Raw genomic sequence first — 25119 nt, 5'->3', positions numbered from 1 at the left:
TCGGGGAAGAGAATGGTATTCATCATTTAATCTGAAATCGATAATACTCCTGAATATAAACAAAAGACATAGGCATATGGAAACTCATCTTAAGAGAGGAAAGAATCCAGTACAGCCTCTTCATTTTACAGGAGGTGAGACTGAGACCTGGGATCTGTCCTCCTGGCAATCAGCAGCAAATCTCTCCTAGTCCTCATGTCTTGCACTATGTCAAATGCCAACAGATCTGTACTAGGCCTATATTCATAAAAGTCACTTCTGCAATTTTCCCAACAGTAGGTAATGTAAGTGTCTTGCAAAATAGTCTTCCCAAAGAGTCAGGAAACCATATCATTTTCTTAAAATGCAAAAAGATTAATTTATGTATTAAAACAGCTTGAGCTTTATTCTCTCCATTTAAAAAGTGACATGTCAAATCAACGTTTGATATTTTAAAACCTATTAAGAGTACAGAAAAAAATCAAAATTTTCTTCAATCACAAAAGAGATAAGCTTATTTCCTGAAAATATTTAATGCTGATTTTTCTAAATTAAAGGTTCTGGTCATATTCCTACAAATTTAAAATTTCTAGTGGATGGTTACACGGCAATATGAATTCTGAGTTGTAAAAATACACATTCTGTATAGATAATCTTCAAGGTCGTCTGCTTAAGGCAATTTAACTAGTCCTTATCTTACAAGAATGACATTGATTTCATCAAAACTTCATACTGCACTAAAAAACAACTGAATCCTTATTACTGTAAATCATATTCATATCTATCATATATATACATATCGAATATGTATCAGAAATAAGCCACCCCCTTTAGTATTCAGAGTTGATTCTTCTAAACTGTCATTGTGACAGCACATTTTTTTATTGAGGTCCTCTTGGGTGCTTTGTACACAAGGCGTCTAACTCTCACAGTCAAGACAAGTTAAACAGCATTACTCAAAGTTCACAAATAAGGAAATGTACTTAAGCCATCAAAAACAACTTATATATTCATCATCAGGAAAGAAAAGAGTCAAGATTTTACTTTCAATATTCACTGACAATTTTTTCTTCCATACTAAAACTACATAAAACCAATTCAGACTTTGTAAATTTTTCTCTCAATAAGCACCACTAGAGAAAAACAAGCAATGAGTCACTAGCAGTGGTTGGACTTTCAAAGCTCACTTTTCTTTTGCATTATAATCATTTTTAATATTTTGTTTTTAGTGCTTGCAGAACACTAGAATAAATAACACTAACTTTTTAAGTCATTAGCTGAGAATAAAACATTTGTTAAAACGTACAATTTTAATTTATGCCACTCTGTCTCACATTCTCACTGGTGTCTCTCCTTTGAAGGCCTTATCAAGCTGAGATCACTAAAACTGGTCATTTATGGACTCACAGGAGTTTGGGAAACCACTCAACAGGAGGCTGATTAGAGGAGAAATTGAGAATGCATCCTGTGCAGCCTGGGTTCCAGCCCTGAGCCTGCCACCGCCAGCTGTGTGTGATTTGGGACAAGCTGCCCCATCTCTCAATCCCTCAGCTGCAAAAAAGGAGACACTGATAACTACCCTCAAACACCTGCTATGAAGTAAAACATGAGGAAAGCATTTTAGTCTTTGGTCGGTGCCCATTCAGGGCGAATTTGGTCATTATGATGATGAGGATGGCTGTTAACAAATTAAGCCAGACCAAAAAGTAGAAATCATCATAAAGGAGAAACATTTTAAGTCAATGAGTTTTTCCTTTTGGATGGATTGCCGAATGTTCTATTGATTTTTTTTAATAAGCCAAGTATTGCACATTATTTATAGACTTCCAGGTTCATGAACAAGTCTCTAGAAAAAGAATTAGGCCTCTAACCTCTGAATACTAAGAAAGTTAAAAAAAAATAGGGGGGAGATTATACCTCAGTTGGGAAAGCACGTGTTTAGCATGCATGAGGTCCTCAGTTCAGTCCCCAGTAACTCCACTTAAAAACGTTTTTTGAAGAAATGGAGAATTAAAGCACAAAGATGGAGGACTACAGAATTCTTTTGCAGACTCAACTCAGATTAAAGTTGGGTAAAAAGGACACCCTTTTCTCAGAGTAAATCTTGAAAACTATCTAAACCGGATCTGAGCAATCTAGTCTTTTAACATTATTCATGAATTCATATTACCAAGTCTTAAAACTACCTGATAACCCACAGTGGTGATACTGATCATAATCACAATGCCAACACGGATCGAGCTCTGGCTAGGACTGCTCTGTTCTGACACCTCTGTCCCTGAGGCCTCACCAGGCTGAGATCATTAAATCCAGTCATTCATGAGCATCTCGTGTAAGTCCTCCATTTGTGCTTCTCACTCCCCCTTCACCAGGCCCTCTGAGGGAAGCAATGTTATCATCTTCCCCACCCGCAGATAAGGCCACTGAGGCACAGAGACTAAACCTGCTTCAGGTCATATCGGCATTAAAGGATGTCTGTATTTCTGCTGTTATGCTATTGACAAAAGAATCTGTGATATCAATTCAAGACAGACTGTTAAATAATCAAGTCTGTCTGGTCTTCACCTCAAAGAGCAGATACTATAAATTCCTGATGTAGGATGAGGCTGCCACCACAAACTGACTCAGTTTGAAATTATTATCCAAGATGAAGCAGCGGATACACATAAATATTCACGATTGTCAACTCTGCTCACAGGTCTGGGTCCTTCACTGCCTGACCGGGGGTGAAATCCCCACCCGTGTCAGGGAAGGAAGCGCGGCTCTTCCAGGTCTCACCCAGGCTTCACGGGCTATTTCCCCAGACAGAATATCCTCAACGATTAAAAAGCTCTCAAGATTTTTACACCATGCAAAACTAAAAGACATTTCTGCAGATGGAGCACTTTCTCAGGCTTAAACCTTTTTTGCCTACACTTAGCAAGGGGGAAAAAGAAACATGACTCTGCAAAGTCTCTGAGTCTCACCACTCACACGAGTAGAATGGCCTCAGCACAAGATGACTCTTCACATTGCAGGGTGAGAACAAAATAAAGCCGCCCCAACCACAGGCACTCCCAGAGACGGCGCTAAGCAGTCTTCTGCACACTCACGGTTGTGCAGCCCTCACCACCATCTATTTCCAGAACACTCCATCATCCCAAAAGAAACCCCCTGTCCACTAGTAGTCACTCCCCATCCCCCCTTCACCCAGCCCCTTGCAACCAACACCTGCTCTCTGCCTCTGCATGTACCTATTCTGGGCATTTCAGATCACTGAAATCAACAATATGTGGCCGTTTGTGTCTGTTTCCTTTCACTTAACATGCTGTTATCAAGGCTTGTCCATGTTGAAGTGGTATCAGCATCTTTTTCTTTTTTTTTTTTTTGAAAATGTTAAAGTGTATCAGAATGTGGTAAGTACTATCAAAAACAGTAGAATGGAGTATAAGGGGTGGGGATTCAAAGGGAAAAGGACAGGTTGAGCAGTCAGGGTGGAGTTCCAAGAACAGGTGGCCCTTTTCATCTTCCGCTTTTTTTTTCTTTTTTCATTTTTTTCATTCTTATATCTGAATAATATTCCACTACATGGAGATACTACATTTTGTTCATCAATTTAGCAGCTATATATGGATGAGGTCCGGAACAATATGTGTCAGAAGTGACCAACAGGGATGGCATTTAAGCAAAGGGCAAGATGTGCTTTTAAAAAAGGCCAACAAACAGAGGCACAAGGAAATTCAGGGCGTTTCTCAGAAAGTGCATGCTTGCTTCAGCAGGACTGCTGTGCAGGGCTGTGAAGGATTGTGACAGGATACATAGTGAGGGAGTCACCTGAGAAGATTCCCCACTGAAGGCAGCTCAGACAATTCTCCTCCCTCATCCAGTATTTTAGAGCCATTTTTCTAGGTATCCTCTTATTTCAAGTAACAGCACTTTAACTACACATCTGATCATCTGCATCAGATCACCTTACCTCCAAGCCACAGAAAGTCTTTCACTGTCTGGAACAGCTGCAGGACAAATGGTGATGGATGAGGGAGTCCTACAGCATCGCGGCCAAGTGATGTCCAGAAAGTGAAATGCACAGAAATGTCTCTCTGCTGGTGCATTACGTCTGCCACAAAATTGCCCCAAAATCATGCTGGCAGATCACTACTCAACCCTCTCACTACTAAAAAAAAAAAAAAAATAATAAAATAAAAAATGCTAAGAAGGCAAATTTAGGCTCTGCCATTGAAAACCAGCAACCATCACTGCCAGTATCTGAGCTGGAATGGTCCTGACATCGAAAAACACTTCATAGTTATTTTTCAAATATGAAAGGCATATATGTATTTCACATACATAATATTACTGTAGGATTTTTCTTTCCAAAATTTCCAGTCGCAACATTAGCACAAGAATGTTTATGTTTCAGTTTTTTAAAAAAAATCAATTATGTTCCAATTTCTTAATTTTGAGCCTTTTATTATTTTATAAAGAGAGCTATGCTGCATATTATAAACCAAGTGTTTGGATTCTGCAAACAAGACCTTTATGACCTCACTATTTCAAAGCAAGCTTTAGTGATACTTTGAGAGGTGGGGCCTGGGGCACTAACTAACAGCTCTTTAAATACTGACAAGGATGTGCTATTAAGTACTGCAAAGGCTCTAACTCCACATCAACTCAGAAACCAAAGAAATTACATCAAAGACTTACCTTATCACTTTTAAATATACCTATTCTTTTGAATATTAAATTTCTTTGAAGATAAGATTTTGTTTTTGAGGAAAACAGTAGCTGCATTCAATTTCCTCTCACCAAGAAAGCAATTTTTGTCAAGAATAAAAACCCCTATGGAAATCCAAAACACGGGGCATTTCTAGCTAAGTGAAAGTGCAGATCTCAACACACACATAAATCCTATCAGATCTCACTCAAACGAGCTCAACAAACTCCTGGGCTACCCTGGAAGTTAGCTCTTCTGTTCCAAATGTTGGATGAGCAAAGATCATCACAGAAGGCAGGGAAGGAGAGAAGAGGAAAGTCCACCTGGCGGCCTCAATCTGTTTTCTTCAAGCCACAAGGCGCCGCTAGGGCGGCCCCGCTAACAAGCTTTCCCCATAAGGAGATACTGCATCTACACTGCCCGTGCCGTCCCCAGGCAGCCCCGATGCCCCTCTACCACTGGTCATCTCCCAGCCTGTGAATTGTATTCTAATGACCCTCCCACTTGGTGGCACCCTCCCCTTGTTCCCAACTGCACACACACACACACAGCCAGAGCAGCCTTCCCAAAACCCAAATTGATTACATCACTCCCCTGCTTCAAGCCCTTCAGGGGTTCCCTAGTAGAGTTCTAGCACCACCACCGCCCCTGCCCCTAATTGCCCAGCCTCACTGCAGTACCCAGGTCCCCAGTGACCTCAGGGGCCCCGTGACCACCTGCTACTTCCCACTCGCCTCCAGGCTCATTTTCACTATATCTAAAGGAAGCCTTCCCTGCCTCCAGCCCCCGCACTTTTAGTTAGGTGCTCCTGTTGTGTTCCTAGAACATTCTACGCTGAGTCAACTTCTGACACTGCTAAGCTCCCAAGAGGCAAGTACTATTTGCTTACTACTGTGGGTCCATCCGTCTCCCCTACACACTCAGAAGAGAGCGTGCTATGAATAAATGAATGAAGGGGTGGGTCTCAAAGGGACAAACAGAGCTGCTATCGCCCGTCCTGACCACTTCTTTCTGTAGAACATCAGAAGCAAAGCCAGGAGTACCTGTCCTGAGGGTCAATTCCTGCTCACACCATTCACTGCCTCCTGTGTCAGTTCTAGTAAAATCCAAGCTCGTGTAAAGCCCTCCACCCCAGGCCCTCTCCAGTGTCCTCCCCAGCAGGGCACACTCCACCCTGCACTGCAAAGGGCACTCTCCACGAGTCCCCACCCACAAGCCACCAGGCCTCTGCCCGGCTGCTCCTGCAACCTGAGACACCATCTTGACTCCTCCTGGCTGGTTCGTACTCAGTCCTCACAACTGAATGTAGAGCCCATTTCTTCCCGGAAGTCCTCTCTGATAATGTCCTTTAGGTCTTGGCGGGGCTCCCTCTACAGCAGCACTGCATGGTGACCAACTAGGTGTTTGTCCGCTCCTTTGAGACCACGACCCCTTGGGGGCCACGTGGGAAGGAGTGAGAGATTACAAGAGGGGTGGGAGAAACAAAAAGCAAAAATCACAGCCCAAGTCCCAAATTCAAGGATTCTTTCTCAGAAAAAAGAATAAAATATTTCACACGTGTGCAAGTTGGCTACTATTTTTGTGGCTTGTGGACAGCAAGAGCCTGGTGTTCTAGTCCAAAACCCAGGTTACATGCAAAGAAATGTATATATTCATATCCAAAGGAAACCAGAGCTCCTCAACAACACTTTGCAGTTAGAATTGAAAGGAAATTTGATAAAGGCAATCACTCTATCTCTCTTCTTTCTTTTCTGGCATCATATAATTTTAGAAGTATTTGCGTGACTAAGAGATGGCTACAGCCCGTGATTCTGCACTGGAGTGTTTGGGGCTGAGGAAGCCCAGATTACATTCAGTGTGTAAGTGCAAACACACCAACACACTGACAGGCACCCTGGTGGTGGATCTGATGTTCCAAAGCAGGCAACCTTATGCTGTAAGAGAACTCTAAATAGAAAGTAAGTAATGCAATGATCTGTACTCAATTTCATTCTCTATATGGGCCATTAACTGATAGTATATCTTGTCTAATGAAAACCAAAAATGAATTGTCAAAGTCGATTATCTTCATCTGACCATTTTATGCTAAATTTGGATATCAAACCCTCACTCCATATAGAAAGCTCAGGCCTAAGCTGCAGCACAGTTACATCCTGTGGAATAAAGTCTATCAAGGGAGAACTGGAGAGCTTCCCTTCAGGAGCTGCTAATTCTGGTTTTGCACCTGTACGTCATTTGCAACCATGTCATCGTCAAAGGAGTAAGACCTAACCTCTGTGGGGCGTAAAGCACTGCAGTGCTTCTGAACCATCAAAGAACACTGAGCTTTGTGAAACAGTCCTGAGGCACTTAAATCACACTTTTTCTAAAAGGCTCCAAAACTGACCCACTTCACCATTCCACGTACAACAGGTAGGTAACGGAATTAGTAGAGAAATCACACCCTTGAAGTCTGACAAGGCCCTGCTTGAATCCTGCTACAAAATTTACTAGCTGCTAAACGGACCAATTCCTTAACCCCTCTGAGAAGGCTTCCCAATCCGCAAAAGGGGGCTGCCACCGCCCACCTGGGAGGCATAGATGTGAATGCAACGTGCAAGTAGGGCGGCCGACTGGTACCTGACATGGGGCCTGGCTAGTTTCCCTCCGCTGCCCTTCTCCCCCTTTAAACTTGCACTGTTCCCCCGGTAAGGATCAAGGCCCTGGAACAGACTGCCCGAATGTTCTGTGTATCCCTGGATACATGACTTACACTTAGGAGGCAAGGAAAATAAATGTCTCCTTCCCAGTCACTATCAATGTTCTTAAGATTCTGAGTTTTTTTTAACTCTATTTTGCAGGGAAACTATTCCAGAACTGTCCAAGCACCATTCTCTAGTTTGGCTCCTCTCCCAGCGCTCATCCCTTCTCACCTCAGATCCTCTTTCTGATTGCCTTCTGTTCATGGGAAATTGTCCCTAGGGTGGGGACTCACTAGGCCTCCCTCCCTCCCTCACAGGTGAGTGTGACTACCTTCTCCCAACTCCCACTCCAACTCTAGCTTCTGAGGATTCTCCCTTCCTGGACCCTGCAGCCTCAGCATCGTACCAAGACGCGCACTCGTGGCCACAACCCTCCCTTCAGATTTCTTTCTTGGTAGCCCTGCCCACCACCCGGCCCCTTAAGGATAAATGGCATTGCTCTGAAAATCCCAAACGCCACTGACTGACACACCAAAGATGCATGGTCTGGGCATTCCTCCAACCCAGGCACAGCCCTTCCCTCCCTCAGCCTCAGTCTGCACCTCTCGAGACGAGCTCATCCACCTACATGGCTGTGAACACCAGCTAAGAATGACGACTCCCAACGTGTATCTCTAGTCTGGCTCCTTCACCTGAGCCCCAGGCTCATAGAGCCGAGTGCCTCTTTGAAGTCCTAACTTGGATGAAAAATGGCATCTTAAAAATGCCTCATGTCCACCATTTACTCTGGAATTGGATTCCTGGCAGGTACCTCGCAGGCTCCCCATTTTAGTAACAGCCCCAGCACCCACCTAGGTGTTTGAATTCACATTCGATTTCCCCTGTTCCCTCCCCCTAGCCCTGCCCTGGAATCTGTCTTGTCATTTCCGTCGCTAAGCCCATCTCAAGTCTGGTTCTGCAGGGACCACGGCCAGAACCCCACAAGCTCACAGCATGGTGCAGTGTGTCACAATACTCCGAAGTGTGCTCCCTGGAGGGGGAGGCATCTCCTGGCACGGGTCACGTCAGAAGGCACTGGATTCTCACAAAGGGGGCCCAGGAGAAGTGACTCAATTTCTTCCGTGGTCTGAACTTTGAAGGGCCCGAGGTCTAGGGGAGCTCCTAATTAGCGGACACACTTGCCAGTGAGCAGATGAGGATTGAGGAAACTAGGCAAGGCTGTTCTCACTCCGACCCCTGGTCTCTCAGGAGCCACGTGAAAGGCCTGTGTCCAGGGCACAGCCCAGCCATCACAGATCCCAGCCTGCATATGCCAACTCGGACAGCCTAGACTCCTTCTACTTGTGACACTTATTTCTATTCTGTTCCCTCTGAGAATGTGATGGACTCTTTCAGAAAGTCTGGCCTGTCTCATGTGAGACCAAGTCAGTGAAGTATAAAGTGTCCACATTTGAACCAGAGCATGAAAGGAGAAACAAGGTCTCATGGCCAGCATGACGGTGGTGGCCAATCCCTTCCTTCGGGTGAGATGAATGAGCTTAAGGGGTGAAAATGCAAGGTCCTAGGTCGGTCAAAGCATCTCCCTTCACGGCTGACTGGGGTGTTGGAGTCTCACTACCGCAAACTAGATGACACGGCCGTCAGTGGTGGAGGTCAGCTGCAACAGACAGAGTCAGCTATTTACTGCCAACATGGGTTAAAAATAAAGGCTAGTGCAGGGAGGCCTGCACAGTTGCTTAAACAAACCACAGACCTGGCTCTGAATGCCCACTGGCTGAAGCAGAGAGGAAGCTACGGTCCCCGTTAGCGGTCCCTGTGTCCACCAGATCCAAGTGAGCCAGCTACTTAGGAGAAGGCCATATTGTCCTAATACTCAGAGAAACCAGCGTCATTAAGGGAACAAAAGAGTGACATGGATTTTAGACCCACTTCTGCCCCTTTATGAAGGCAAAATAAAGTAAATGGCATGGGGATGGCAAAAGCAAAAGATAATTGCTTCCTCCATCAGCACCCCTTGTGTGCTGCTCACTGCCCCCAGCTGGCTACGTCCTCCCCAGTGACCGCCGGCCAGAAAGCGCCGTCAGGTTCGTTACACAGCGATGGTCAGGAACCGCGTGGGAGTAAAAGCCAGAATCAAGCAAGGTACTGCAGACTTTGACTTTCCAAGTGAAAATACCCATGAAATACATCCATCAAAGCCACCTAAATCAATTCGCATCTCACTTCCTCAAAACAAACAAACAAGCAAAATTCATAATGTCTCATTTGTCACCAATAAAAGGAGGATCAAACAGGCTCCTCCAATCAAGGATTTTAACAGGTATCGAACACCAGTGCATGATGTGTTAACAAAGCAAAAATTCCAACACATTAGAAAATAATAAGATGTCTAGGATAATAAATGGATCAAGGCAGCTGTTAAGTTTTTGCTTTTTAAAGTGATGGAGGCAGCACAAAGTGAAATATAGGTATTTCCGGTGTAGGTTGTGCACAACCCACCTTTTCAGACCCAACAGCATGCTCACAGGGTGGTACGAGAGGAAAGGGAAAAGAGGAACAAGCAAAAGTTAGAAATACACAACAACCAAAATAACTTTGACAGCATGAATATAAGAATTTACGTGAGTGTGATGAGGTCAGAGACGCGGGGACAGTGAGACCCACCCTTACCTCCTGCTCCGGGGAAGCCAGGGGCCTGAGGGGAACGACACTGCCGTGGGGACCCCAACATCGTCAGCGCCCCAAACCAAAACTCCACCTACATGTGCCTAGACAGCTTTAGATCGACAATACTTGGTCGCAATTCAGGCTGGACAGTTTTACTCACTCCCACCAAGAGTAGCAGGAGAGAATTAGGCTCTGCTCCTGCAGCAAAGCATTGTTTTAAAAGCTGGGTGACTATGGAATAAAAGCAACAATGGAGTAAAAGTGACGGGAGGAGAACCTGTTTGACCGGAGCTCACTGGCTGCGTTATCTCACTGACGTTCAGATGCTGGCTGAGCGCTTCTGGTACCAGAACAGACAGATCCAACAGGAGGGAGGTTTAATGCGCTGCTGTATTTTGATGCCCAGAGCTGTGCCTGGTAGACGAGGTTCTGGGTAAACAGTGGTGACGGTATCAATCACTATGCACTGAGCACAATATCCTGAAACTAGCCCCTCCGCCAAATCCCGAGGACAGACTTCAAAAGGCACAAACAAGCTGCCAATCTCCGGTGGGTCCACAGACTCATAGCCAAACAGTCACTGAGCAAAAATGTCACCAGTGCCTCCTATGACAAAAGAGGAGGCACTGGCCAGGGGGATGGAGCAGGGCTCCAGTCTTCCACCGCTCACCCACCAGTCTGTCCAGGGGGAGAAGGTGGTCCCTGCTGACTCTGAAGCGCTGTGTGCACGTGCAGCCCCACCTTAGTGCATCACCGATGTACCTCTTTCGCCTAACGCCTGGGGGCTCAGCAGGAGGTGACAGGTGAGGTGAACAGAGCCAGCCTGGTAGTGGCCTGGTACTGGCAGCCGTGCCCCCAGCAGTGCCCAGGACCCTAAACGTGACACCTCATCTCCAAGGAGCAGAAGGGAGCTTAAGTGTGTAGATCACAGAGCCCTGCGAGGACAAGTACACATCATGGCCACAACATGTCTTGCCATTTCCTTAAGCCATAGAGGCATTTCCGGGGAGGAACTGAAAATTCATCCAGAGCCCGCCAGGCACCACACGCAGGTGGGACTCGGGTCCCCTGTGCCTTTCACTCTCAGGGCTGGCCGGGACTTTCTTTTTCTTAGTTGTCTGGTGTATTACCCTCTAACTTACCAAAACCCAGAAAGTATGGTCTGACCTTAGGTAAGTCCAAGAATTATGGAACCTCTGCTCCACAGCGGGCCCGGTAGCATGTGCCAGGACCACCAACCGTTACCTATGAGACTGCCTTGAATGCTCTCCAGCGCGGGGAGAGCAGACTCATTGCCCGAGGCCCGAGGCTGGGGGAAACAGCTTCCTTCGCTCTCCCCAGCAAAGGTGGACCACCTCTCAGCAAAGGCATCTTGCCCTCTTCTGCCCGAGGGACAGCACGATGGCCACACATGGAAGCAGAACAGAGGGTGGCAGAGGGGGGCAGATGGCCCAGAAGAGCTCACCTGCAATTCCGGGGCAAAGTGGGGCCACTGACCTAATCACAGGGACAAAGTGAGGACGAACCTTTCCATACTCTGTCCCATACTCCATGACATGCCTTCCCCTGTGTAAGGAGCTCCTTCGGAAATCCCTGGCGGTGTTTCTGATGTCCTAACCTGGCATGGTGGCTGTCGAGCAGGAAGAACAGCCTGGGAGGCAGGAGACACGGGCTCCATCCCCAGCTCAGCCATTGCCTCGATCTGCTGCGTCTTGGGATTCAGCCCCTCACCTATACATCAAATGGACAAGACTGTCCCAGGACAATGGGAATGCAGTGAGAGTCACACAAAGAAAGTTTTCCAATTGCCACATTTAAAAAAGAAGAAAAACAAATACTTTAAAGTGATTCTAAGAACAGATCTAATTTAATATAATATGTATTATACTATCATTTTGACATGTAGTAAATATAGAAATTATCAAGATAGTTTACATTCTTTTTTCTAGACAAGTCTCAGTGTCTGATGTCAATTTGACCTTCTGCACATCTCAGCTTAGACCGGCCTCCTCCCCAGCACTCCCAGCCTCTTTGGCTGTGGCTACCCTATTGGACAGCAACTCCAGGTCCCACCAGGGGTCTTCGTTGGAAAGGGGGAGTAAGTATCCAAACTAACCCTAAATGGGTCTCACTGAACTAAAGATGAATTCATTTTTAAAAGTTTGAAAACAGTCAGGCTGCATCTCCCTCCCCCCCCTTGGCTGCAAGACATCTCCCCTTCTTGCTGATCCCTTTCTGGATGTAGGAAAGCAACCCAGGCACACAGCCAGGGCGGCTGGGACTCCACGTAGGCTTACCTGCTGTCTGTGTCCAATCCCACCAAGTCCCTCTTCTCAAATGGGATGCAGAGGAGGGGGATCTTGTCCCCAAAATTGTTGGTGGCCCTCTCCAGATGCTCGGACTCGAGCACGATGAAGAGCGACTCGATAAAGTCCTTGATCCTCTTCTCCACCGTCCCACAGTCCTCATAGCTGGGGTACAAGGCCACATCAGTGCGCAGCTGCTCAGCGAGCTCGCCCTTCAGCACAAAGACGAAGAGCCATGAATCTTTCTGTGTGTTGACACACAGCTCCTCTGCACAGGGAGCTCCTCGATCTGCAGCCAGTCCTTGGCCAAGGTGTCAGTGGGACTGGAGGTCAACCCACTCATTCTTGTGTGGGTAGTGGTACCTGTAGTGGATACAGAATGACTGCTGGAAGCCACAGAGCCTGACCTGGCTCACTGAGGAGATCTGTTCATAGATGCATAAGAGATTCTCCTCCAAGATGATCCCCACGTGCTGGACCACCATGGGGAGACTCTGGTGGTCCTCAGCACACTGCACGTAGTCAGCAATGCTCATGTTGCAGGCCCTGCCAAGAGGGGAGAGGAGACTGAGGTACATGCTGTGCTGTGGGCTGCAGGCCCCTCTGGGATGCGGTGACCTGTGTGTACCAGCCAGAAGGCAAGGGAGGCCCAAGCAAACCTGGGTGTATAGTCTGTCCTCAGAGTCTGCACATGGCTACCGTAGCTAGGATCACATTATCCTGCTCTTGGTCTAGGCTTCCAGCCCCTGCAGAAAAGGGTAATTTCTTGTTTTCTGTTTCCAACATCTAGCCAGGCCCTGATGCTCAAAAATGCTGAATAAATGAATGAACAAAGGAACTCCTTCTCCACCCCTCAGCAGAATATAATGAAAAGAACCATAGTGGGATCGAAAGATCTGGATTTCAACTCCAATTTACTTGAACTCCTATTCTGCAAAATAATGCATAAGAAAACTCGCCCTGGGGAGGAGGGTACAGTTCAGTGGTAGAGCACATACTTAGCATGCACGAGGTCCTGCGTTCAATCCCAAATATCTCCATTAAAGGAATGAAACAAAAAATAAACTTAATTACTCCCAAAAAATTAATTAAAAATTAAAAAGAAAAAACATTGCAATTAACACAATATTGTTAACTTGACTATACTTCAATTAAAAACAAAACAAATCAAAACAAAACAAAACAAAAATCTTGCCTTACAAGAATATATCTAGATCAAGGCAGATTACAAATGCAAAATGCCTAGGTTACCACCTGCATAAAAACGGGGGAATGTACAAATTTACTAATCCCTCCTTTATGAGCTGTATTTCCTTTGGGAGGTTTTATGATCTCTGAGAGTTAATTTTCACAGATGAAAAAAGAAAACATTAGCTGATTCTCAGTACTGCTGAAGAATTAGATAACCGTATGAAAGCATCTGACCAACAGAGGGTACTCAATAAATGTTTGTTGAATAAATGAATAAACAAGCAAGTGAATGCTGCTCCCTGCCACAATCATAATGGTACTGTCTGGAAATCCCAAGCCCATGTCCCACCCGACTCTACACTAAACATGTGGGTGACGTGGGCACGTCTATGTGCTTCTCTAAACTGCAGCTTAATCACAAATAGAAATGAGGTTAATAACACAAACCTCAAAGGGTTAGTGAGTCAATAATGAATTGTACCCCAACCTTGCAAGATGGAACCATTAAGGAAAATTGGGCAAAGAGTACATATGCTGTCTCCATATCAGCTCTTACAACTGCATGGGAATCTTCATTACATCTCAAAATAAAAAGCCTAATTTTTTAAAGAGGCTATTGAGATTAAATGAGCTCCACTGTCTTAAATAAGGAACACACAGTACAAGTAGGACAATGCACAGCACATGAGATACACTCAGTAAACATTCCCACTGAACCTACTGGTCCCTCCAACTCCAGAGCACAAGGATGGGTCCTCATGGTCAGAGGCCACTGCACCTGAAGTTAACAAAGCTAATGGTCCCCACTTCCAAGAGACCCTGCCACCACCCTAGGTCTAATTTTGTATTTGTAACTTTGTTTTCTTTTTCTTAAATAGGAACCCCCAATTGCATAGCCTTCAGGTCACCAAAACCTGACCATGGAAATCATGACAGCAGCCCTCCCCAGTGAAACAATAAAATTAAAAGCCATATCCACAAGAAGTCTGTGTAATTTTAATGGCAGGAACTTCATCCTGGACTGAGAGGAAGAGGACTGAGGAGGAGGGGGCAATCTGGGGCACACAGATCCAGGGGCCACCTATCCCATGATGGAATTTAGTCTCAACCCTCACCCTCCAGGAACTTCAAAAGACACATCAACAGCATGCTATGGACAAGGTTTTTTTTTTTTAAAGAAATCCCTGACCCTCTAACAGGTCATGTTTCTACTGAGAAACTAATGACTAATGTGTATATTGTTTCATGAAAACCCTAAAATAATAACATTCAAACTTGGCACATGAAGAAACAGAGGAAAAGAGAGGTTTATCACATTGTGCAAGATTAGAGAGAGGCCACGTCAGAGGCTGTATTTAAATCCAAGCCCCTGCTCCAGTTCTCACACTAGAAAGTTTGACATACTGTACCCCTCCTGCCCCCTCCCTGCAATAAATCTGAAGTCTTTTCTGCACCACTTGGAAAGAACCAAAATCACATCAACTTTCCACAAAGAACTGTGTCACCCCTTTGAGGACGTATCAAAATCTGAAGAGTTGGGGTTGGAGGAGAGATTTGAGTTCTCAGTTTCTCAAAAGGAGACATGGGTTTAAAAGAAACCAAAAAGCACTTATCTAGTCCAAGCTCTCACTTTGCAGAGAAGGAAATGGAGCCTCAGAAGAGATGAGGAAAGGGACTTATTAACAAATATTGCCTCATTGTAGCGCCAAGCCAGCCCTGAGCGCTGCTTGGGGTTGGATCTGGGAGGCCCAGAGAAAGAGTGTTAGAAAATAGGAAGGAGAAAAACTATATAAAGTCCTGTCTGTACACCGCCATACCATGAAGTTCCATCAAATGATCCACTACAGGTGCAGCCAACATTAAGGTGGGCTAAACGTAGGTTACAGAAACCCAGAAGTCTAAATTATACTGAAAATTCCAAACTTTACTATTTTTTTTTCCAGTTCAAGCATGAGCTCAGCGGGAGCTCCGTGCCAGGCACTACACGAGGCCTGGAGTTCTCCCAAATACAGATCTCTATGACCATGTGTGCAAACCACATGCAGGCCCACCAGAAGAAAAACACCTACAGATAAGATGGAATTAATGAAAGTGAAGGCAGCCAACCAGCATATATTACTAGCAAAAAGGATGCTGCTAGAAATAATCATGGACATAGCAAACTGTGGTCAGCAGGTGGGAAAGGGGGGAGGGACAGATTAGGAGTTTAGGATTAACAGATACACATAACTATATATAAAGTAAATAAATGACAAGGACCTACTGTATAACACAGGGAACTATATTCAATTTCTTGTAATGAGTTGTACTAAAAACACTCTGAAAAGTATATGTGTACATATGCATAAATATAACTGAATCACTGCTGTACTCCTGAAACTAACATTGTAAATTGACTACACTTCAATAAAAAAATAAGAATTTAAGAAATAAATAAATAAATAAAAATAAAAGCAACACCATTAAAAAAATTAAAATAACTCTGTAATCTCCTTAGCTGTAGGAGGGGAGAACAATAGTTGCAAGCACCAAGTCCACTGGATAACTCCAGGACTGGCTGTCACTCTTTCTGACCATCAGGGAGGCACTTGGCTTCACTGAGGTTAGTTTTCTCTTCTGTAAAGGCTACAGTCACAACTAATGATGTATATAATCTCATCATTCACAGACCCAACAATTAGTAAGGACTTCCCATGGATCACGCTCTACAGAGATAAATGATAGAGTCCCAGATATACTCATGGATAGAAAAAGTTTATGTCATAAAGCCATTAATTCTCCCCATTCTAATCTATAGATTCAATGCAATTCTGATTAGAATTCCCCCCAGATTTTTCATGGAATGTAACTAATTAATTTATGCTCAGGAACAGCCAAGAATCTTCTTTAGAACTGGGGAGTGTTGGATGGGTCATTCATTTCCACTGCTCTTTTTGAAGCAATGAAAACATTCTGGAATAATGATGGTTGCACCACTGTGAATATGCTAAATGCTGCCGAATTGTACCATTTAAATGGGTGGACTTCATGGTGTGTGAACAAAATTGCAATGAAACTGTTATATGAAAAAACATTTCCTGACAACTATTTTTCCCTCTATACTAGTAGTATGCCCCACAATTTAAGAAAAATAAAAAACCAAAACCAAACAAAAATTTTCCAAGAGATCTTTAAGACTGCAATATTCTTGGGTCTCCAATGCCTCTGGTGGTGCTGCTCCTGTTAACACACACTAGTTGAGATGGACAAGTAAGGGACTGTGACTATCTTTTTAAAATTGACAGTCATATGTTTCACCCTAGGAGGGGAAAGGATGGAGGATGTCTCATCCCTCATGCCCTCAGCTCATTTTTAACTGAACCAAGCCCTGCTTTCAACACTGTAATACCTCTCACTATAAAAACACATGACATTGGAGTTTAGAAGCAAGATGGAGGAGTGGAAGAATGCTCGTAGCTCACTCTCTCCAACAAATACACCAAAACTCACATCTACGGACCCACTCAGCCAACCAGAGCACCTGCTGAATGCAGACAGAACATCGCCTTCTTCAAAAGACAAAGAAGCAAAAAAATCTGTTTTATTCCTGCATAGGCTTTAGGTAGATAAATAAATACACTCCTTAAGGACCGCAATAGATAACTGATAATCCTTAAGTCACAGTACCAGAGAGATAGGAGAAGTATGAAGAAGCAGAGGAACCACTCCCAATTAAAAAGCAAGAGAAATCCCTTGAAAGCACAATCAAGGAAATAGACATTGATGGCCTACTCGATCAAGATTTCAAAGAAAGGAGTGATCAAAGTACTGAAGGAACTAAAAGAGATAGTGTTTAGAGATACAAAATATGTCAAAAATGAAATAGAAGGTATAAAGAAGAAACAAGTAGAACTGGTAAACTCATTGGCTGAAATGAGAAGTGATCTAAAAGCTGTACATAGCAGGCTAGATAATGCAGAGGAATAAATTAGTGACCTAGAAGACAGGACAACAGAAACCACCCAATCAGAACAGCTGAGAGAAAAACAAATAAAAAACAATGAAAACAATAAAGGGACATATGAGATAATACAAAGCACGCTAATCTATGCATAATAGAGTTTCTAGAAGAGGAAGAAATAGCAAACGGGATTGAAAAGGTATTTGAAGAAATCATGACTGAAAACTTCCCAAACCTAAAGAAGGAATCAGATATCCAAGTACAGGAGGCTCAGAGGGTCCAAAACAGGAAGAACCCAAACAGACTCACACCAAGACACATCCTAATTAAGATGGCCAGAATCAAGGTTAAAGAAATGATCCTAAAGGCAGCAAGAGAAAAAACAAAAGTGAGTTATAAGGGAACCCCCATAAGGCTCTCAGTTGATTTCTCTACACAAACACTACAGGCCAGAAGGGAGTGGCGAGATATATTCAAAGTCCTGAATGAAAAAATATGCAGCCTAGTATACTCTATCCAGCAAGGCTACCCTTTAGAATAGAAGGAGCGATAAAGAACTTCACAGACGAGCAAAAACTAAGAGTTTAACAACACTAAACCCATGCTAAAAGAAATATTGACAGGTCTACTCTAGAAAAGAAGCAAGATGCTACAAAAATGAGAAACTCATAACTGGAAAGGAGATGACTGCCATGAATTACAAATAGAATAAATAAAAAATTGTAAAAGAAGACATCTAAATCATTAAGAGTGGGAGAGGGAAGCAAGAAAACATACAGTATTTTGTTTTTCTTTCTTCTTTAAAAAAAAATGTGTTCTTGGTAGGATGGGTTTGAGCTAATATTACTATCTGTTTAGTAAAAACATTTACAGTAATAGGTTAATAGACTTACAAAAAAGGGTAACCACAAGCCAAAAGCTTACAAGTGAGTCAAACAAACTAAATGAAATCCAAGATAATACATAGGAAACTTATCAAATCACAAAAGGAAGAAGAAAAGAACAGAGAAAATACCAAATCAAATGCAAAAATAAGTTGAAAATGGCAATAAATACTCATCTATCATTAATTACTGTAAATGTTAATGGGCTAAATGCTCCAGTCAAAAGACGTAGAGTGGCAGACTGGATAATAAAGCAAGAACCTTCAATATACTGCATATAAGAGGCACACTTTTGGGAGAAGGACACATATAGATTAAGAGTTAAAGGATGGAAAGTATATTCCATGCAAATGGAAAAGCCAAAAAAGCAGGTGTTGCAGTACTGATTTCAGACAACATAGACTTTAAAACAAAGGCCATAAAGAAAGATAAAAAGGACATATTATAATGATTAAAGGAGTAATACAAGATGAGGATATTACAATCATTAATATATATACACCCAACATAGGAGTACCTAAGTATGTGAAACAAATACTAACAGAGATAAAGGAGGAAATTGATGGGAATACAATCATTGTTGGACTATTTTAACACCACATTAACATCACTAGACAGATCTTCCAGACAGAAAATTAAGAAGGCAACAGAGAAATTAAATGATACAATAGAAAAATTAGACTTGGTGGGTATTTTCAGAGCATTGCACTCCCCAAAAATAGGATATACATTCTTTTCAAGTTCACATGGAACATTTTCTAGGATTCATCATGTAATTGGGCACAAAAGAAACCTCAACAATTTTAAGAAGATAGAAATTATCTCAAGCATCTTTACTGACCACAATGCCATGAAACTAGAAATCAACTACAGAGAAACAAAGAAGAAAAAAAGGAAAACATGGAAATTAAACAACATGCTATTAAAAAACCAATGGGTCAATGAGGAAATCAAAGTTGAAATTAAAAGATACCTTGAGACAAATGAAAATGAAAACGCAACCACACAAAACTTATGGGATGCAGCAATCTCAATGCTAAGAGGGAAATTTACAGCAATACAGGCCTATCTCAAAAAAGAAGAACAATCTCAAATAAACAATATAATCCACCAGCTAAAAGAACTAGAAAAAGAAGACCAAAAGCACCCAAAAGTCAGCAGAAGGAAGGAAATAATAAAACTCAGGGAGGAAATAAATAAAATAGAGATTAAAAAATAGAAAAAAATCAATCAAACCAAAGGCTGGTTTTTTGAAAGAGTAAATAAAATCGACAAACCTCTGGCCAAACTCACAAAGAAGAAAAAAGAGAGAGCACAAATAAGCAAAATAAGAAAGGAAAATGGAGAAATTACAACCAATAAACATGTAAATACAGAATATCATATGAGAATATTATGAAAAACTGTATGGTACCAAAATGGTTAACCTACAGGAGATGGATAAGTTTCTGGAAACATACAGTCCACCAAGATTGAATCAAAAGAGACTAACCACTTGAACAAACTGATCACTAGAAATGAAATTGAATTAGCAATAAAAAACCTCCCTACAAATAAATGTCCAGGACCGGACAGCTTCACAATGGAATTCTACCAAACATACAAAGAGGAACTAATACCAGTCCTTCTCAAACTCTTTCAGAAGTCTGAAAAAGAGGGAGTATTCCCAAACTCATTCTATAAAGCCACCATCACCCTGATAACAAAACCAGGCAATGCCACCACCAAAAAAATAGAATTACATACCATAATCACTGATTAACATAGATGCAAAAATCCATACCAAAATACTAGCAAATAGAATCCAACAGCACATTAAAAAGAGTACACATCATGATCAAGTGGGGTTCATCCCAGGGACACAAGGATGGTTCAGCATACACAAATCAATCAATGTAATACATCACATCAACAAAAGAAAGGAGGAAAAAAAACATGATCTTCTCAATAGATGCAGAAAAAGCTTTTGATAAAATTCAACACCTATTTGTGATAAAAACTCTCACCATTGTGGGTATAGAGGGAACATATCTCAACATAATAAAAGCTACAGCCACCATAGTACTCAACGGTGAAAAGCCCAAAATCTTCCCACTAAAATCTGGGACAAGACAAGGTTGGCCACTATCACCACTCTTATTCAATATAGTCTTGGAATTCCTAGCCACAGCAATCAGGCAAGAGAGAGAAGTAAAAGGGACCCAGATTGGAAAAGAAGAGGTAAAAGTGTCACTATACGCATACAACATGATACCACATATAGAAAATCCTAAAATGTCCACACAAAAACTACTAGAAATAATCAAAGAATTCAGCAAGGTAGCAGGTTACAAGATTAACATTCAAAAATCAGTTGCATTTCTTTACACTAATGGTGAATCAACAGAAAAAGAAAGTAAAGAAACAATTCCCTTTAAAATGGCACCCAAAGTAAAAAACTATCAGGAGGAAATCTAACTAAGGAGGTGAAAGACTTATACATGGAAAAGTATACAAACACTGATTAAGGAAATTAAAGAAGACTAAAAAATGGAAAAAATATCCCATGTTCGTGGAGTAGAAGAATCAATATTGTTAAAATGGTCACCCTGCTCAAAGCAATCTACAGATTTAATGCAATCCCTATCAAATTACCCAGGACATATTTCACAGAACTACAACAAATCATAATAAAATTTATATGGAAGCACAAAAGACCTAGAATTGATAAAGCATTACTGAAGAAAAAGAAAGAAGCTGGAGAACTAACCCTCCCAGATTTCAGACAATACTATAGAGTTACAGTAATCAAAATAGCATGATATCAGTACAAAAACAGACATATGAACCAATGGAACAGAATAGAGAGCCCAGAAATGAACCTACAAACTTTTCATTAACTAATCTTTGACAAAGGAGGCAAGAACATATAATGAAACAAAGACAGGCTCTTCAGCAAATGGTGTTGGGAAAACTGGACAGCAGCATGTAAATCACTGAAGCTAGAACACTCCCTTACACCATACACAAAAATAAACTCAAAATGGATCAAAGATTTAAACATAAGACAAGATACAGTAAACCTCCTAGAAGAAAAGATAAGCAGAGCATTATCTCTCATACATCTCAAAATGTTCTCCTAGGGCAGTCTACCCAAGCAATAGAAATAAAACAAGAATAAACAAATGGGACCTAAGTAAACTTACAAGCTCTTGCACAGCAAGGGAAACCATAAGCAAAACAAAACAACAACCTACAGAATGGGAGAAAAGTTAGCAAAAGATGAAACTGACAAAGGCTTGATCTCCAGAACATATAAGCAGCTCATACGACTTAATATGAAAAAAACAAACAATCCCATCCAAAAATGGGCAGAAGACCTAAACAAGCAATTATCCAAAGAAGAAATACAAATGATCAATAGGCACATAAAAATGCTCAATATCACTAATTATCAGAGATTTGCAAATCAAAACTGCAGTGAGGTATCACCTCACACCAGTCAGTATGGCTATCATTCAAAAGTCAACAAATGACAAATGCTGGAGAGGCTGTGGAGAAAAAGGAACCCTCTTACACTGCTGGTGGGAATACAGTTTGGTGTAGCCACTGTGGAAAACAGTATGGAGATTTCTCAAAAGACTAGGAACTGACATACCATACGACCCAGGAATCCCATTCTTGGGTATATATCCAGAAGGAACCTGACATCAAAAAGACACCTGCACCCCAATGTTCACAGCAGCACTCTTTACAATAGCCAAGACATGGAAACAGCATAAATGTCCATAGAAAGATGACCGGACAAAGAAGATGTGATATACCTATACAATGGAGTACTATTCAGACATGAAAATGACAATATAATGCCATTTGCAGCAACATGGATGTCCCTGGATAATGTCATTCTAAATGAAGTAAGCCAGAAAGAGAAAGAAAAATACCATATGTTGCTCATATGTGGAACCTTAAAAAAAAAAATCAAATAAACTTAAATGTAAAATAGAAACAGTCTCACAGACATAGAATACAAACTTGTCATTGCCAGGGGAGAGGAGGGTGGGAAGGGACAAACTGGGAGTTCAAATTTTGTACATACTGACAGGTATATATAGAATAGATAAACAAGTTTATACTGCATATCACATACAAGGTAGCTCGTGGTGAAAAAAGATGTGACAATGAATAAGTGTATGATTGAAAAATTGTGCTCTACATTTAAAATTGACACAACATTGTAAACTGAGTATAACTCAATAAAAAACAATAAAAAGAATATTAAAAAAAATAAAACACTTGTCCTGGGGTCCCCTACTACACCCAATGCCAGAACCCTAGGCTGGGGAGCCTGATGCTGGGCTTATAATTCCCACTCCTGTTGGAGGTTTGTTGTGACTTATTCTTCACCTTGTGTGTTGCCCACAGTGAGGGATATGGGGTCCACCTATATCATGAGAATGCCCCTCCTACCATCCTGCTGTGGTTCTGTCTCTGTGTTTCCACTGAAGATCTTGTTTTGCTAGGATCCAGTCTTTTTTTTTTTTTTTGATGCTTGTTTAGCAGTCAGTTGTGGTTTCACTGTAGTCGTGAGGAGAGGCAAATAGTGGAAGCCTATCAGCTGGCTTTCAGCAGAGTCACTGCAGGCCAGAAGGAACAGCCATGATATATTTAAAGTACTCAAAGGAAAAAACCTGGAATCTAGGCCACCTACTCAGCAAAGTTATTAATCAGAATTGAAAGAGAATTAAAAAGCATCTCAGATGAGCAAAAACTAAGAGTTCATCATTCCTAAACTGACGTTACAAGAAGTATTAAAAAGTTTTCATTATATGAAAAAGAACAAGAAGTAAGAACTTATGTGAAGGGGGAAATCCCACTTTAAAGGCAAAAATGGAGCAATGGCTGTGAATCAAACACTTAAACAAGCTACTACAAATACTAAAAGACAAAATTTGTAAAAACTATACTTACAATAAACACTTATAGGATGCATATGAAGATGTAAAAAATACAATCAAAAAAGGAGTGTAGAGGGAGAAAAAGAGCAGATCTTTTTTGATCTTATATAACTTTAAATGACAATCACTTTAAAACAATCAGATATTGTAACAAAGCAACTTATATGAACCTCATGGTGTCCATAAATCAAAAACCTACATTAGATATGCAAAAACAAGTGAGAAGCACAAATATAACAATAAAGAAAATCAACTACCCATAAGGAAAGAGTATGAAAGAAGGAGGACAGAGAAGAACTACAAAAACATGTAGCAAGGTGGCAGGATACAACATTAACATGCACCAGTCAGTTGCATTTTTTACACTAACAATGAAATAGTAAGAAAAGAAAGTAAAGAAGCAATCCCCTTTAAAATCACAGCCAATAAATGATAAAATACTTATGAATAAATCTGACCAAGCAGGTGAAAGATTTATACATGGAGAACTACAAAATACTGATTAAAGAAATTAAAGATGACTTAAAGAAATGGAAAGAAATACTATGCTCTTGGATTGGAAGAAACAATATTGTTAAAATGGCCATAATGTTCAAGGCAATCTATGGATTTAATGCAATCCCTATCAAGTTACCCAGGACATTTTTCACAGAACTAGAACAAATAATCCTAATTCCTATGGACTCATAAAGACCCAAAATTGCCAAATCAATATTGAAGAAAAAGAATAAAGCTGGAGGAATGACCTTCCACAACTTCAGATGAATCTACAGAGATACAATAATCAAAACAGTGTGGTACTGGCATGAAACCAGACATATAGGTCAATGGAACAGAACACAGAGCCCAGAAATAAACACAGACCTACAGTAAATTAGTCTTCAGCACAGGAGGCAAGCACACACACTGCAGTAAAGACAGTCTCTTCTGCAAATGCTGCAGGGAAAACTGGACAGCTGCATGCAAATCAATGATGTTAGGACACTCCCCCACACCACACACAAAAACAAATTCAAAATGGCTTAAAGACTTAAATATAAGACAAGACACTACAAGCCTCTTAGAAGTAAACATAAGCAAACCATTCTCTCACATATTTCTCAGCAATGTTCTCCTAGGGCAGTCTACTCAAGCAATGCAAATAAAAGCAAAAAATAGACAAACGGGACCCAACTGAACTTACAGGCTTTTGCACAGCAAATGAATCCTTAAGCAAACAAAACGGCAACCTACGGGATGGGAGAAAATATCTGCCAATGATGCAACTGACAAAGGCCTAATTTCCTGAGTATATACACAGCTCACACAAGTTCATAACACAAAACAAGCAACCCAATCCAAAAATGGACAGAAGATATAAACAAGCATTTCTCCAATGAAAACATAAGGCCAATGGGCACATGAAAAAATGCTCAATACTTCTCATTATCAGAGAAATGCAAATCAACACTACAATGAGTTATAACCTCACACCAGTTAGAATGGCCATCATGAATGAGAAATGCTGGAGTGGTTGTGGAGAAAAAGGAAGCCTCCTACACTGTCACTGGGAAATGTAGTTTGGTATAGCCATTATGGAAAAAAGTATGGAAATCCCTCAAAAAACTAAAAATAGACTTACCCTATGAATCAGCAATCCCACTTCTGGGTATATATCCGGAGGGAACTCCAATTCGAAAAGGGACCTGTACCCTAATATTCACAGCAACACTATATACAACAGGCAAGACATAGAAGCATCCTATAATGTAGCAACAGATGACAGGATAAAGAAATTGTGGTATATTTATGCATTGGAATACTACTCTGCCATTAAAAAGGATGAAATAATGCTATTTGCA

The 25119-nt window shown here is 41.7% G+C and overlaps 1 protein-coding gene across 18 annotated transcripts in view; it reads right to left on the bottom strand.

Moving 5' to 3' along the window:
* Window positions 1-25119, bottom strand: part of LOC123615342 (uncharacterized) — a 156319-nt gene that overhangs the window by 94197 nt on the left and 37003 nt on the right. For 17 of the 18 annotated variants that reach the window (XM_074378272.1, XM_074378264.1, XM_074378266.1 and 14 more), the window contains one exon: window positions 12318-12538. In XM_074378272.1, the coding sequence (XP_074234373.1) occupies window positions 12318-12538 (221 nt within the window). Of the gene's footprint in view, window positions 1-11574; window positions 11773-12317; window positions 12539-25119 lie in introns of those variants that run through there. The other variant, XM_074378282.1, reaches the window with a different exon arrangement.

This window comes from Camelus bactrianus, chromosome 14 (genome assembly GCF_048773025.1).
Source record: "Camelus bactrianus isolate YW-2024 breed Bactrian camel chromosome 14, ASM4877302v1, whole genome shotgun sequence".
Lineage (NCBI taxonomy): Eukaryota > Metazoa > Chordata > Mammalia > Artiodactyla > Camelidae > Camelus > Camelus bactrianus.
This window is presented reverse-complemented; position numbering and strand designations above follow the sequence as displayed.